This window comes from Diabrotica virgifera, chromosome 6, assembly GCF_917563875.1.
Source record: "Diabrotica virgifera virgifera chromosome 6, PGI_DIABVI_V3a".
Lineage (NCBI taxonomy): Eukaryota > Metazoa > Arthropoda > Insecta > Coleoptera > Chrysomelidae > Diabrotica > Diabrotica virgifera.
In genome coordinates this window covers 52,606,990-52,619,587 of record NC_065448.1, presented here as the reverse complement: position 1 = coordinate 52,619,587, position 12,598 = coordinate 52,606,990, and the positions used below count along the sequence as shown (strand labels likewise).

Genomic DNA, 12,598 nt, shown 5'->3' with positions numbered 1-12,598 from the left:
GAAAAAAGGAAGAGGATCAATAATATTAGAAAACGGAATGTTACTAATATACAGTGGAGTGGAAGAAACGAAGAGAGCTCAGGCAGGAGTAGCGTGCCTGATTAAGAAGGATAGTATCAACAAAGTAAAAAATTGGATATATTACAACGAACGTATACTAAGAGTAGACATATATATGGATACAGAGGAAACCAATACAAACCTAATCATATGCTATGGACCAGATGAAGACGCAACAAAAAACGAAAAGAATGAGTTCTGGGACAAATTACAAGAAGTGATAAATGATTGTACAGAGAAAATGGTGATCACAGGAGACATGAACAGTAGAGTGGGGAAAGAAGCAGAAAAATGGAACAATGTCATCGGACCGTATGGGGAGGAAAAAATAAACAAAAATGGAAAATTACTACTTGAATTCTGTCTAGACAATAACCTGGTGATTATGAACACACACTTCCAACATAAAAGGATACACAAGATCACAAGAGAAGTCAAATCAAGAGACGAACAATCAATTATAGACTATACTATAGTGCAAAAAACAGAGAAGAACTGGATAAGAGACGTAAGGGTGAAAAGGAGTTATGAAATTGGTAGTGACCACTATCTACTAGAAACCACATTCAAAAGCAAAAGAAAAGAAATAAAAAGAAATGAGAACATAAACAGAGAACACAAAGAAATAATAAAAATTTATAAACTAAGGGAAGAAACAACGAAAATAAGATACACAGAAGGGCTAGAGAAAGAAATAGACAATGAACATATAATAACAGAAACAATAGAAGAAGAATGGGGAAAATTTAAAAATGCGATGATAAAAACAGCTAAATCAATATGTGGAACCACAAGAAATAACAACAGAGGGAAACGAACGTCTTGGTGGAACGATGAAGTGAAAAGAGAAATAAAAGAAAAGAAGAAATTATGGAAAGAATACATACAAGACAAAACACAACAAAAATATGAAAATTATAAGAGAAAAAGAACAAAAGTTAAAGAGATAGTTAGGAAAGAGAAAAAGAAAAGTTGGGAAAAATTTGGAGAAAAATGGAAGAAAACAGCAGAGAAAACGTAAAATTATTTTATAGAACACTGAAAAACCTAAGAAGCAACAAAGAAACGAAACTGAAACAAATAATGAACAAGGAAGGAATAATAATAAATGACGATAAAACAATAATGGAAAGATGGAGGGAACATTTCCAGCTGTTACTGAATGGAAATCAAGTGAACACAATGGAGAAGGAAAGCCACATAAAGAGAGTATCCATAAGAAACACGGAAAATCCAGAAACTATAGAAAAAGAAGAACTAGAAGAAGCAATAAGAAAGATAAAGATTGGAAAAGCACCAGGAAGCGATGAAGTAGCACCAGAAATGATGAAATATATAGGAATAAAAGCAAAAGAAAAATTGTTATACATATATAACCTAATATGGAAGAGAAAAGTAATACCCAGAGAATGGACAAATGCAGTAATTATACCTATATACAAAAAAGGAAACACAAGAGACTGTAAGAACTATAGAGGTATATCACTACTATGTGTAGCAGCAAAAGTATACGAAACCATAATAGAAAGGAAAATCAGAAAAGAAATAGAACATAAATTAGAGGACGTACAAAGTGGATTCAGGAAAGGACACACCACACAAGACCATATATTTACCATGCAACAAGTAATAGAAAAAGCATTAAAGAAAAATAGAGAAATATACCTGAGCTTTATAGACATGGAAAAAGCCTTCGACTCAGTCAAAAGAAAAGATATATGGGAAAGCCTAAAGAAGAAGGAAGTAAGCGAAGAACTGATAGAAGCAACAAAGAGTATATACATGAAAACAACAAATACAGTAAGAATGTTAAATATACAGTCAGAACCATTTGAAACAACTCAAGGAGTTAGACAAGGGGGAAGTCTCAGCCCAGTGCTATTCATAAATGTAATAGATGAGATAGTGAAAGAATGTAAGAAAACTTTCAAGAAATACTGCATCGGTCGGAACAGAATGCAAATGATAAACGCTGAGATGTGTATATTTGCAGACGACATAGTACTAATTGCGGAAACAGCAGAAAAACTGAAATACAACTTAGAGAAATGGAACCTAGAAGCAAGCAAATACAACTTAAACGTAAACAAAGAGAAGACTCAGATAATGAAAATATCAAGGAAACAAGGGACGGAAGATCAAATAGAAATAATCAGTGCTGTTTTTGTGACGGTACGCGCCGGTACGCCGTACCGGCACCTTTTGGGAGAAAAAATAAAAAAAACAACCAAATTATAGACAAATTCCTGAATTTTTTCCTTGCTCCCAAATAACTTTAAAACGACTTTATTGAGGCTAAATTTAAAAAGTTTTCCCGGGGGCAAACCCCCCTTGTGAACGCTCCCCAGACCCCCCGGAACATAGCGTACCGGAACCTCTATTGTTACAAAAACAGCACTGGAAATAATGATCAATTAATACAGACAAATTCATACAAATACTTAGGAACAGTAATCAACAACAAAGGAGACATAGAGGACGATCTTAACAACAGAATGGAAAACACAGGAAAACTATTCCAAGCACTAAATAGAGGATTCCTTAATAACAAAGAAATATCAACAAAGACCAAGATGACAATATACAAAACAATATATAGACCTACGGTGACATATGGAGCAGAAAATTGGATATTAAACAAAAGACACCAGAGCAGAATACAGGCAGCAGAGATGAAATACCTCAGAAGAACGATAGGAGTAAAAAGAACAGATAGAATCAGAAATGAAGAAATAAGAGAAAGACTCAAAATCAAGCCGATACTCGACTCAATCAAGAAGAAAAAATTGGCATGGTTCGGACATCTAACCCGGATGGACAATGATAGACAAGTGAAAAGAGTGTGGGAAGCCAAACCAATAGGTAAGAATAGAAGAGGAAGGCCCATCAAAGAATGGAACAGTGACATTTCGCAGATACTGCAGAGTAAGGGTAAGACTTGGCAGGAAGCAACACAGATGGCATCCAATAGGAAGGAATGGAGAAAGTTCGTTAAGAGCTAGGACAATTCAGAAGATTGTAAAATATTGTAATTTATTGAATTGTAATTTAATGAATTGTATTATAAATGGCCCTACACCGAAAGGTACTAATGGGTCTACTGATTAAGTAAGTAAGTAAGTTTAAACAAAATTCATGTAAGGCTCACTTTCCGCCCACACCGTACTTATGCATTATAAGATACAACCATCAGATATCAAAATTTTTTAATTTTATACGAGATATGTGAGAAATATGAATTTTTCTTAATGAGTTAAGTGCCTTTATTATTCACAATATTTTAATTAGAAGAATATGATTGAACACTTAAACAAAATTTTTAATTCCAAACAACTTTTCTTAATAACAATTTTCGATATTGTGAAATGTAAAGGTACTTTACTCTTGAGTGAAATTCATATTTTTTGACATATCTCGTATAAAATTAATCAAATTTGATATTTGATGATTGCATCTTAGATTATATATGATGTATTGTATTTTATACAGAATAACTTTTTTTTTTGTGGGATCGGTACTCACCGGAGGGACCGCAGACGTTCGGAAACAATTAGCGTCTCTTTGCAAAGACAATGACGTCGACTTTGCAAAGTAACAAGACACTTACTCAACACACACACTACATATTACTCCCCTGACTTAGTGATAAGTTATACAATTACGTGGCTAAAGGTTCTAGTTCTAAACCAAAGCCAGAATCAAAGAAAAAGAAAAAAACTTTTTTTCGTAAAACTGATAATAAAAAAGTTATCAATAGATTCCAAGTTACGAAGACATACTGTATAAGAGCTAAAAAAAATTTTTTTGCTGAACATTTATTATTGTTGAAGCTTGTTATTAAATGTATTTTAGGTAAGTTTTACAGAAAAAAGTTTTGATCATTTTGTATAAACATTTTTTTAGCTGGTAATTTTTGGGTTTGGTATTACATTTTTGTTATCTTTCTTAATTGTCTCAAAAAGAAATAGTGTATTTCATTTCTAAAGTAAAATAATGTAGTGCATTTTAAAGACTACATCCTAAGCTTTAAAAAAACAGTTATAAAACTGTAATAGATCTGTTCAAACTTGAGTAATCCCGTCTTAAAGTGGTGGTAATTCTATAAAACTACGAAGATTTCAAAAATTACATTTTTTGAGACGTCATATGATTTGAATTTAATTTTTGAGATTTTTTTTGAATGAAACATCATTTAGTAAGATGCTTGAAAGGTAAATTGTGCAAATTGAGGGTTTTATAAGAAAAATTGTATTAGTTACACATTTTTAAATCATTTTTAAACAAAATTCATATAAGGCTCACTTTCCGCCCACACCGTACTTATGCCCATACATTTTATTTCTTTTTATTATAACCATAAGATAGCTTCATTATTCTTCTTTTATGTTCAATTTGTAAAATTTCATTTGATTTATTAGTTAATGAATTACATTGAAATACACTTCGCCGTACACTAGTTTACAGTGCGCCAATGTTTGTGAGAAGGGTGACTTTAGCGTTATAAATAAAAAATTATAGAAGATACAGATTTAATTTTAGAAAATTCTTTATATAAGGTTTTTTTTTGTAAAATTTCCTGAATTTTTCAATGGTCAAGTCAGTTTTTTTTTAATTCATATTTTCGGAGTTATTTAAAAAAACATCTAATTTCGTAGTTCATTTGTTTAATTAAAAATGAAGCACCCACTTCTCGAGTAGAACTTTTTGATATGTTGTTTATTAAACATTTCTTAATGAAATTACAAAAAGTTCTGTCTTGTTTGATTTTTTCCGAAGTGAAAATCTATATGCACTCCCCTAATTGAAATGTGACCGATATTAGTTGTCATACATTACTTTTGTCAGCGTATGACATTGTAATTTGCTTTTAAATGACCTGCTATATGCTCAGCACTTTAAAATCAAATTTAAACAAATTATATTGCAAATATGAATCAATTTTTAAATGTTATCAGTTGAGATTTAGATAATGTTGTTTTTATTATTTTTAACATTGAAATTATCGATATTTTTCGTTACCTTAAGTCAGTCATGTTCTTTAGCAACAAGTATCCCTGACCTTTGTACATATTATTAATAATACGAATTTTATATTAAAATCTCGCTGTTTTTGACCGTAGATCAGTATTAATCTAGTTGTGAGTTTGTGTCTAAATATTTCAGTGTATGATGGATACAGAAAAACGTAAAAAAGTGAGGAAAACTAAAGTAGATGATGTAAGTGTATGTATTTATAAGCCTGAAGTAAATGGTTACCTACTAAAAGTCATTATAGTTCTGGTTTTGTGGCAATTGTTTTTGCATTTGTAATTGAAAGTTTATATTAAGGTTATGTTATATATACGGAAAAGAAGTAACAGATAAAGGAAACGTAAGTTCTAACAATAAAACACTGAAAACGTTTGTTTTCTATACTTCCACAAAATTTATTACAACAATGTGACTACAGCTGTTTCGGCAGAGTGCCTTTCTCAAGTGATTTAGATTACTATGGGTTTGCCTTTTTAAAGTCTTTAACTGAAGAAGTTGAGGAGTGGGGAGCTGTTTGTCTCGAGTTGGTCATTCAGAATTATATTTGTATTTTTCAATTTATTAATTTCCATAGATTCTAATAAAGATAGCTTAAGGCCTTTATTTTGAATATGCAGAATTTGAAACTGTTCATTAAAAAAATGATTATGATCTAGAAGGTGAAGTGCGTATGTAGAAGTGTCTGTTTTTTTATTGTTGAAAGCCCTTTTGTGTTCTGCTATCCGTTTGTCAAATGTTCTGCCAGTTTGACCGATGTAAGTTTTCGGACAGTCACCACAAGTTAGTTTATAAACACCACTCTGTAGTTGTTGTTTTCTCTTTCGGCTCTTATTGTTCTTAATATATCTGCTTAAGTTGTTGTTAGTTCTGAAAGCTGGTGTTATTCCTTTCTTTTTTATGTATCTGGCTATTTTTGTTGTTATCTTGCCAGTATATGTGATAGATCAGACGGTACTGGGTTCTTTCTGTGGTGGTAGATAGACTAATTTCAGGGCTTTTTTATGGAGTTTTTGGTTTAAAATTTTGTTAATTGTGTGTTCGTTATAGCCATTGTTTACTGCTATTCTCCTTTTCATGAACATTTTTCAGTGCGTCACAAATTATAGAAAAAAAGGTAAGTCCGTGATAATACACATTTATGACATTTATTCTAACGTGACATTTTTGTTAAATCTGACAGTTGTCAAATTTTATTTTCAATTTGGGATAAAACCAAATCAATTGTGTCTATTGCATTTATAAAATGGTATTTTCTTTCATTTGTATAGTCTTATAAATTGTACAGATTATATTGATAATATTATTATTTTATTTAATAAATAATTCTTTTTTGATTATGGCGCCATCTATCGACAACTAGAATAATCACCGAACTAGAATAATTACCAAATATTCAAAGACGTGCCTTTTTTTCTGTCACATACAATTTAATGCGTTAGAGAGAAATCGAAAAACTGTGACGCACTGAAAGATGATCATGAGAAAAAGAATATTTGTTTAATGATGTTCAGTTCTATCTCGAAATTATTTTTTGACATGGGAATTTCTGTCAGTCTATGTATCCCACTCCTCAACCTCTTCAGTTAAAGACTTTAAAAAAGCAAACCCATAGTAATCTAAATCACTTGAGAAAGGCACTCTGCCTAAACAGCTGTAGTCACATAGTTGTAATAAATTTTGTGGAAGTATAGAAAACAAAGGTTTTCAATGTTTTATTGTTAGATAAAATGAACTTCCATCAAGTAACGGTCGAATCCATCAATTATTGAAACCTAAGTTATTACACGTTTTTTTCTGTTATTAGTAATATGGTATTCTTCTTCTTTTTCTTTTATGTAGACAGTACTGCCTCTTTTTCTTTAACGGTGTTTTTTATTCTGTCCCTAAAATATCGTTTCATATTTTCTTTGGGCGTCCTATACTTCTTTTGCCTAACGGTGACTTTTGTCCCTGACTATTCTTACTATCCTTGATTCAGACATCCTGCTTATGTATTGATTCCACTCTTCTTTTCTGTTCTTTATCCAAGTATTTATGTTGTTTACCCACATATGCGTCTAATTTCCTCGCTTCTTACCCTGTCCTGGAGTCCTTTTCGAGCAATTCTTCTTAAAATCTTCATTTCGTTGGTCTACAGATGTCTTTGTTTTACTTGTGTATGGTCTTGTTTCGGCCGTGTAAGTCATAATTGGCCTAATAACTGACATATATTCGGGCCTTTGCTTCCACTCTTACGAATAGAATAGAATGACCACATAAGGACAGCCAGAGGCGGTTCCCCAATAGGAAGACGATCAGTGAGAAGACCACGAAAGCGATAAGACAACTTACTAGAGGCACATTGAAAAATCAGACAGTCATGTCTATACAAAAAGAAGAAGTTTCCACTCTTAGGTGTTTGTTTTTTCAAATTGTGTCGTTTAGGAATCCTTCGATATTATTTCAGCTGATAGATTAATTCCCAGGTCTTTGAAATATGCTGTTGAAAACATAATTATTTAATGTGGCTTGTGTAAAAAATTCAACTTAAGAAGTACTTCTGCTAGAGGATTAATGTTTGTTCAATGCAAAAATTTTTTCTACTAAACAAAACGATAGAAATTCTTCGTCGAATCGATACTATCCTTGAAGAGTCGCAGTGTTCGGATGTAATAAGCGATATTGATTAAAATATTCTCTTTTCCCACAAAAAATATTGTCTTATTTCCCCCGATTTGCAATTCAGTTTCAATTCGAAGTGTTTATACTTCTTTTTTTGCCATCTGTACGTCGACTTCTCATCTAGAAAAAAATAGTCTTTTAGTATCATACTTTTCCTCGTAGTTGTCGATTTTCACTTTGATATTTTCTTTTTTGATTTAGTTTTTGATTTAGCCTTTTTTATTTAGTCCAACAACATATGCACGTAAAGTATATATCAGGATATATTGTCTTCTATGTTCACATGAATAGCGTTGTTGAGTATTCGCCTAAATTCTTTTTTTTTTTTATATTTTTTGGTAACAAATTCATTAAAGACTCATCCTGTTCAGTATTTTTTTTATTTATCTTTATTTAGTTATAAGTAACTTTAATATTTCCAATCTGATCTTTAGATTAGTAGGTTAATCCTTAACTTATTATTTTTATCTGCAGGTCCTTGGTAAAAAAATTTTTGTTTTCTCTCTTGTTGTTAGTCTGAGATCATGACTGTATAATTTATGGAGCTTGTTGAAGTTATACTTCTTTAGGCACGTGGGTGAATTTTTACATTCCCTGGCGCATGCGCACACCGACAGTATGGTATTAGTCGCTACACCTTTTAAGTTATGTAGCGCAAATAAGGTGTGCGTGAAAAGAATATATTATTAGTGTTTTTAGTAAATATATTTATTATAATTTTTATGTCTGTGGATTTGTCTTCCTCCTAATAAGTATTATTGAAAATGTATATTTCAATTAATGTATCTGTCACAGTGTTTGTAATTATGTCCGAGAAATGATCGACTGAATACAAAAACGGTGGTAGATGATCGGTAGAGCATTCGCCTAGGGATCGAGAGGTCCCCTGTTCAAATCCCGACAAAGTCATATCCTTTTTTTTTTAATTTTTGGTATTCTTTTTGTTCTTTCGAAAATTAGTTTAATATTTAAATACAATACAAAAATACTGTTTAAATTAGATAGGTATATCGATTTCGTTGAATAACTTCTTACGTGCGTACAAAGTACGCACACATTCTTTTTGTAAACCTGTTTTAGTTTCACGGTCCCCTATTATGGTGAAAGTGTCATAGATAGGCTTGGTAGATATTTCTAAATATCTTTATTATGGAGAGGTCCAATATATTCATGCCTATTCTGTAACTCATTTCGATGGTAGAAGTAAGTAAAATCGAATAGAAGTGGCCAAGTCGAATAGAACTAGTCCAAATCGGTATTCCATAACTACTTCGGAATCTCTACAATCATAATAGTGAACAGAAACCACTTCGACAACATCTACCCTGTCGAGATGAGATTTCGATAAGGGAATTGTGCTTGGCGCATTTTGTTTTGTTTTTACGTTTATATTTATATCTACTGAAAATAATAATTGATTACTACTTATTTATAATTATTATTTATAGTATGTATACCTTTTTGTAGCTGCTTAATTTTTTAGTCTGTGGTGTTATTTATTTAGAGAATTATATATTTAATTTAGACATTTTGTACGAGTATGCATTGGACCTAACCTTAATTTATTTGCTATTTGGCATCTGAATGTTTGCCCGTCACAGTGTTGCCATGCTTTTTTGGTTTATTTCTTGTGCAATTACAATCAATGGTATAATGTACAAGAATAGCATAAGATAAACTTATGCGTTGATTAATAAATATATTATACCACTATACTTGTATATTTATCAATCAACGCTCATAGTCTGAACAAATTATAGAAAAGAGTCTATTTTTGGGAAAAGTTGTTTAGCAAGTATTTCAGCTGGAATCAAATCTTAAAGATTGCATATTATTAATAGTAATATCGATTTTAAATAATTTATTAATAATAATAATTAATAACATCAATTTAAATATCTTTAATTCAAAAGCATTTATACTTATCTTAATAATAATATCTTATTTTCCTTTATCTTTTTTATTTATGAGTTTATCTTCTTTTTTTATAACAATTTTAATTAACTTTAATTTAAAACCATTTATCCTCTTTTGAGCTTTTTGCATCCAGTATTTACACTAATATTTTATTCACTTTTCAAAACTTGAGGATAGTATGAAAACATTGGGGATATGGCAACGGTGTCATATTTCAATTTTAGATCTAGTAACAAACAAGTCCATCCATCCATCCAATGGCACTACAGCCCAAATCGAGCCTTGGCCTCCTTCAATAAGCTTCTCCAATCATTTCGATTTACCGCTGTTCTTTTCCATGAACGCGTTCCCAGAAAGTTCCTGGCATCCTCATCGACTTCGTCTTCCCATCTCTTTTTAGGTCTTCCAACAGGTCTTCTTCCATGCATTCTTGCATTCAGCAATTTTCTGGGGATTCTACTCTCATGCATGCAACAAACAAGTCACAGAACGCTAATTTCGCTGGTTAATACGGGGTTGCCACCACCTCCTGAGCGGGTGAAATAGAAGTTAGAGATTTCGATTTACTCTGATTACGATGCGAGTTACAGAATGCCAATCCAAACACAACAATGACGCGATTGATATCAAACATTCCGATTTCGGGTAATTACGATTCGACTTGGTTATTTCTATTCGATTTGTTAAAAGTTACAAAATATATTGTGGCATATTTCATTAGCTTTACTTCTTCTTTATGTGAATCCTTAACCTATTAAAGCTTGGTTATCATTATAGCAGTCCATAACCTACTGTCAGTTGCTTTGAAAAGATCTACTCAGTTACAATCATATCACTCATGCAGGTTCTTACTTTTTTATGAATATTGTCTATTTCTCAATACTTCGGCATTTGTAACTAGTTGCGACAATGTCGCAATTGTCTTAAATTAATTAAGATGTCTTACATTAATTAATGTCTTAAATTTACATTTCAAATGCGTAGTACTTATTTATGTACTTGAAAATGAATCCAGATATCCCCTCCTACAAGCCATTCAGCAAGGAAAAATATGTGGAAAGCGAGGTCCAGGAAAGAGAAGAACATCCTGATTTAAAAACCTCAGAACCTGGCTCAACTCAATATCTGCACAGCTTTTCTACGTTGCTACAGATAAGATAGGTACCATTACAGATTGCCATGATGATCGCCAACATTCATCACGGATAGGCACATTAAGAAAAAGTATGTCTGTTAGTCCATTTATTTATCCATTCCACACAACAAAGTGGAGATTATATCACTATATAACAGTTTAAGGCTCTCATATACCGTTCAATAGCAAGGTAAAGATTAGTTAATATTTTCTTCTTTTTTACAAATTTTTGCCTCGCAATTTTAATTCATGTCCTTATTTCTCTAGTTTGGTTATTTTTTTCATTCTCCCACGTTCCTATACATGTGTTTCTAAATTGTGTTCTTACCAGAAAAACCGCCTAGTAATCTATTTGCAACAAATCAGTGCCCAAAACCTTCGAAACTCTAGAATATGACGACCTTAGCAGTGATCGGGGGCACCAGGAAGTGCTCTGGGAGTCGGTTCTGATGGCGTATTCATGTTCAGCAACACTCCCCTCCCCGAGAAATCTTCAATCCCACAACGACAAGATATTTTATATTTACAAAATCTTACAATCGCCACGAATGGCGATTGACTCTACCATAAGACCGGAACAAATACATTAAGTACATATTTTTTGTTTAATTGAAATATTATGCTGATTATTTGTTTTCTTGTGTTTTAGCTGAGACATACCCCCAAACGACAAAGAAGTACACCCGCAGCCACGATATCATCGTTTGATGCAGAGGGATTGTTCGACTTCGAGGGCAGCGACGGACTAAATTCGCTTTCAGAAAGTGACGTTGGCGAAAGTGATAAAGATGGTAAGTATTTTTTTTCATATGGCAATATTTCGACAGCATGCGTGTTTTCCTTTTTATATGCTCTCGTTGTTCCGAATAAAACAGGCTATCACTATTTTACAGACCCTTATTGTAGATAGAAGGTTATCTGATTATGTTGAAACATTCCCGCTGATTTTTTCATCCAGACAGGTTTTACTTTCCTGGTTGATCTTCTTCCGCTTATCTTTCCTTTGCTGTGCCAACCAGCTTATCAGTTTTATTCAGCTGTTTAATGCAGTAGGTAACGGCATCAGAAATTTCACATGTTCCTGTTATTACGGCATGCATGAAAAATTATTGATAATCCAGAATCCTGACCTAGTTATTGTTTTTATCCATTTTACAACATTTAAAAAAATGGTGAAAATCTTGGATTATTTATTTTATTTAGCTTGTTCACAGTTTTTGTATATAAATAAAGATAACAATAGAGAGGCCAACCCTGGCAATAGTCTAATAAACACATGTTTTATTCAGCTCCGTTTAAAGTTTGAATACTTTGAAAATAAAACCAAATTTAATAAACTAAAGTTAACAATTGTGTTAGTGAGAAGTGATACATCACATGCTGAAAAAGTAAGGATACAAAAACCTTTTTCCTTAATGTTATTTTGTAATTCAATTTATCAAAATAATAAGTAAACAAACTGTGTGTATCTAACCTTGCTAATTATTATTAAGACCACCTAATTAGTCGAATCTGTATAAAAGCAGGTCCGGCTTTAAAAATTTTGCAAATGAAAAATTTTTCGAATCAACAATATTATAAAAAAGAATGATGACTTCAACCAACAACGATAACACCAACAAACCCTATACCTATTCAACTGCTCTTACGCAACAACAACCTGCCGCTTTCCCTTTGAAAGAACAAGCTCTTGTTTTTAATTCCTTAGATGAATAATTAATTCCTAAAATAGAAGAATACCTCTTAGCCATTGAAAAAAATGTCAATCCAAAGAACATCTTATGCTGTTCAAGA

General features: G+C 32.0%; 1 protein-coding gene across 2 annotated transcripts in view; it reads left to right on the top strand.

Annotated features, from left to right (window-relative positions):
• The window catches only part of LOC114325907 (uncharacterized), a 169,595-nt gene that overhangs the window by 142,586 nt on the left and 14,411 nt on the right, over positions 1 to 12,598 (top strand). For both annotated transcript variants that reach the window (XM_028274054.2, XM_050654159.1), the window contains exon 6: positions 11,454 to 11,595. In XM_028274054.2, coding sequence (XP_028129855.2) covers positions 11,454 to 11,595 — 142 coding nt within the window. The remainder of the gene's footprint in view (positions 1 to 11,453; positions 11,596 to 12,598) is intronic.